We start from the raw sequence: 3518 nt of genomic DNA, 5'->3' as shown, positions 1-3518 counted from the left end.
TTATTTTTTATTTTTAGCCGTGGTCGTCCCTCTGCAGGGTAAAGGCCTCATATGAATATACCAAAATAATATGTTTTTAAAATTTTTGTCTGTTTTTCTGTTTGTTCTAGCTTATCTCTGAAATGGCTGAACCGTACACTATAGAATAACGTTGGCTACATTTTTTAGAAAATTAATTTATTAAGTCCGTAATCCACGCGAGCCAAATCGCACATCAGCTAGTAACTAATAAAAATCAAGTTTTCATAATATAACATTTACATCTTTTCATTGAATACTAATTCTTTTTCAGGTGAACAGGTTTTGAAAAAGAAAATTCCTCGCACATCAGCTTCAATAAATGGCTCGCGATGTTCGTGTAGGAGCCCCATGCCATGCAAAGTCGCGTGCGCTACTTCTGCGGGCATCGCACATGTTGGAGTTATAAGTACCATCTGAAATAAAAAGTCCCACATGATATAATATTTATTTTGTCTACACATACATACTAATATTTATACCTATCTTTTTTAATAGAGTTGAAGAGTTCGTTTGTTCGTTTGCCTGAACGCGCTGATCTCCGGAACTGCTGGTCCACTTTGGATAATTATTTTTGTGTAGGATAGTGCATTTATCTAGAAACGCGATAAAATAGGCGTAGCTAGTTTTAGTCGTGGGTGCGTTTACAAACATACAAGTTCACATACATATCACACCCAGACCTGTATAAGCCTGTTAAACAAGCTGACGGATCACCTGATGATAAGCAAATGCGAGATAAAATTTGTATAAAACGTCTGTAATAACACATAGACTACTTTTGATCCCATGGGAACGCGGGTAAAACCGCTGGTAGAGCCTAGTAAGCTATAAATAAGACACATACCCGCCGCCCATAAGGTTTGCTAAAATAGAGCAAACAGCAACTTTCTAGCACTCCGGAAAAGTTGTAATACAAAACTGTAAAGTTACTCTGACTTGATGCGTATTTCGGATCATATTCTTTAAACTTCAAACAGGATCGATTCTCGATGTAATTGTGTCCTTTTTTCACTAAGCTTATTAGCCGTTTAACACCTGAAAGAAAAGTATTTTTTTTTATTATTACATTTTTTTTATATTTCGAAAAAATATTATTAAAGTCCCTGTGGTGGTTGGATTAGGTTGAAATAAGGAAGAGAGAATAGAGAATAGATACTTAGTTTTTACCAAATTACTCAAAGTCAAAGCCAAAGTCAAATTCAAAATAATTTTGAATTGGAACTTTTACAAGTCAAAGCAAATATTATGATATTAAAAAAAGGCCTGTCTGTCGATCAGTGCTCTCGTGAAGCTACGAGTTAATGGTTATTTTAAACCATGGAGATATTTTTTATTGAGTCAAAAAGATTAACTGACAAAGTCTACCACCCACACTTTTTTAATAGGTAAATCCAAAAAATAAAACCTATCCAACCAACCTACCTACACACGGTTTCCTATTTATACGCAAAATAACAATAGAAATTTCCTAGTATTCCCTTGGGACACTTAAAATATTCACCTAGGTACAAAAACGAATCAAACAATCGAGTAAATGTTTCACCTAACCGAACCGCTTCTAGTTTACAAGAGATACGACGTACCGCAAATCTATGGGGATTACATCTTGTTTAGATGTAAAATACGTTACGAATATAGCTTACGTAGTACACTATGTTCTGTACTTAGAAATTTAGGTTGTTTTAGGGAATATGTATGTAAAGGTAAGTGATAGAAGAAAATGTGACATGTAAAGTTTGTGTATTAAATTTTGATTGCAAACGCATCGCGATTTTCAAATGAAAATCTTAGAGTGAAGAAACGTATAAAAAGCCCTTTCAATATTAGTATAGCTACATAGTTCTTTATCAGTATATTCTTTACCAATATGTGTATATATGTATATGTGTTAAAGCGTGACGATACGTGTATCGTCACGCTTTTTATCGAAGGGGAAGGCAGAGACGCACATTACGGCACTTTCCACCATTTGTGTTATAAGTCCCATGTAATAGAGGGTAAACCTATTGCTATAGGTACCGTATACTGGCACAACTTCAGACTCCGTGCTATTACTGAGAAATTTGCGACCTAAAAAGACCCCAGTAATACTTTGCCCGACCCGAGAATCGAAACTTTTGCCTGGCAGTCGCACTTAACCGTTAGACCAACGAGGCAGTTGTTATAAATAGCTGTTGTCACAATTTTGCACCTTAAGAAACTGTATTTATCATTAAATATTACTAATAATAATCAACCTAAACTCACCAATAGAATAAAAGTTAAACACGTAAGGTATTTCTCCAGAGTTCCAATTGGAAGGCCAATTTTTCGGCAAGCGAAGTGGTGACGAACGGGTAGCTAAAAATATAATAAACACAAATTTATTTCCAAAGAATCTAAGACTATATTATCTGACAGCACGCTTTTTTATCCCTCATGGAATAAGCTATAACACCTACTTTTCACTACTTTTAAGAGAAGAACCCTAACCCTATTAAATAAAGATCACGGTTTACTCAGGTAAATTAATTTAAAAAAACTATACTAGTTTCTCTCTTTAAATTATCGTAAGCACCGTGCGCAGACGCGGCGACATCACGCAGCCTATTCTAGGCTACTAGTAGAGCTTTTCTCAATAAATTTACGTGAGTAAACCGTGATTTTTAGTTAATTTAGTATGTCTCACTATAGTTATTATAAAAGATAACCCTATTCCGACCTGCTATAAACCGACCATAATTTATTGGAATATTTTTTTAGAAATAATATTGAAAAAAAAATAAAGAATTGCTTTCACCAGTATCGTTGTTTGGATTGTAAGATTTCGAAATAATTATGTTTAAATTACAAAGTATAACACAGAGATTTATTATCCAATTTCCGTTATGGCGTCGCGTTATGTATATTCGGTCCATGCTTCGAATCCAACAATGAAAACTTATCGATCTCATTATTTTTCTACTATAAAATATGATGTCGTATATCAAGGCATGGCTATGAATCACGAATGTACACCATGAATATTGGTAATACATTTTTCGCGTGTCCCGACTTTGTGGTGGTTATGTAAAAAGGTGTATTTAAAATATTGGAGCATATTGTGAAGTGATGTGTGAATATTGTGGTGTTTTTCTGATACAAAAGATAAGAACAAAAATCAATTTTAGGTGGTGCCATGTGAAGGTTAGGGTTCTGTATCGAACTAGACCCAGTGTTCATTGAATACAATTAATGTTGGGTGGCGCAATGTGAAAGTAAGGGTCCTACAACGAACTAGAACTAGTGTCTATATGATTTACTACTTGCTAATCTCGCACGGTTTCACCCGCTCTGCTCGGCTCCTATGATCGCTGGCTTTATAGCTTATAGCCTGCTTTTATAAACGGACTATCCAACACAAAAAGAAATATTCAAATCGGACTGATAGTTTCAGAGATTAGTGCATTTAAACAAACAATCGTTTTAGCTTTATATCTTTAAACTTCAAATAGTGATTGAATCATATAATCTCAAGC

At 34.6% G+C, this 3518-nt stretch overlaps 1 protein-coding gene across 1 annotated transcript; it reads right to left on the bottom strand.

The window, feature by feature from the left end:
• Nucleotides 1-240: 240 nt before the first annotated feature.
• Nucleotides 241-2756, bottom strand: LOC118274119 (zinc metalloproteinase nas-26-like; the record flags this gene model as incomplete). The annotated part of the gene is made up of 4 exons (XM_050707449.1): nt 241-434; nt 866-1056; nt 2269-2361; nt 2723-2756. Coding segments are annotated over 4 exons (495 nt in total), but the record flags the coding sequence as incomplete, so codon positions are not given.
• Between the last annotated feature and the right edge of the window lie 762 nt (nt 2757-3518).

The sequence above is a fragment of the Spodoptera frugiperda genome, chromosome 3 (genome assembly GCF_023101765.2).
Source record: "Spodoptera frugiperda isolate SF20-4 chromosome 3, AGI-APGP_CSIRO_Sfru_2.0, whole genome shotgun sequence".
Classification (NCBI taxonomy): domain Eukaryota; kingdom Metazoa; phylum Arthropoda; class Insecta; order Lepidoptera; family Noctuidae; genus Spodoptera; species Spodoptera frugiperda.
This window is presented reverse-complemented; position numbering and strand designations above follow the sequence as displayed.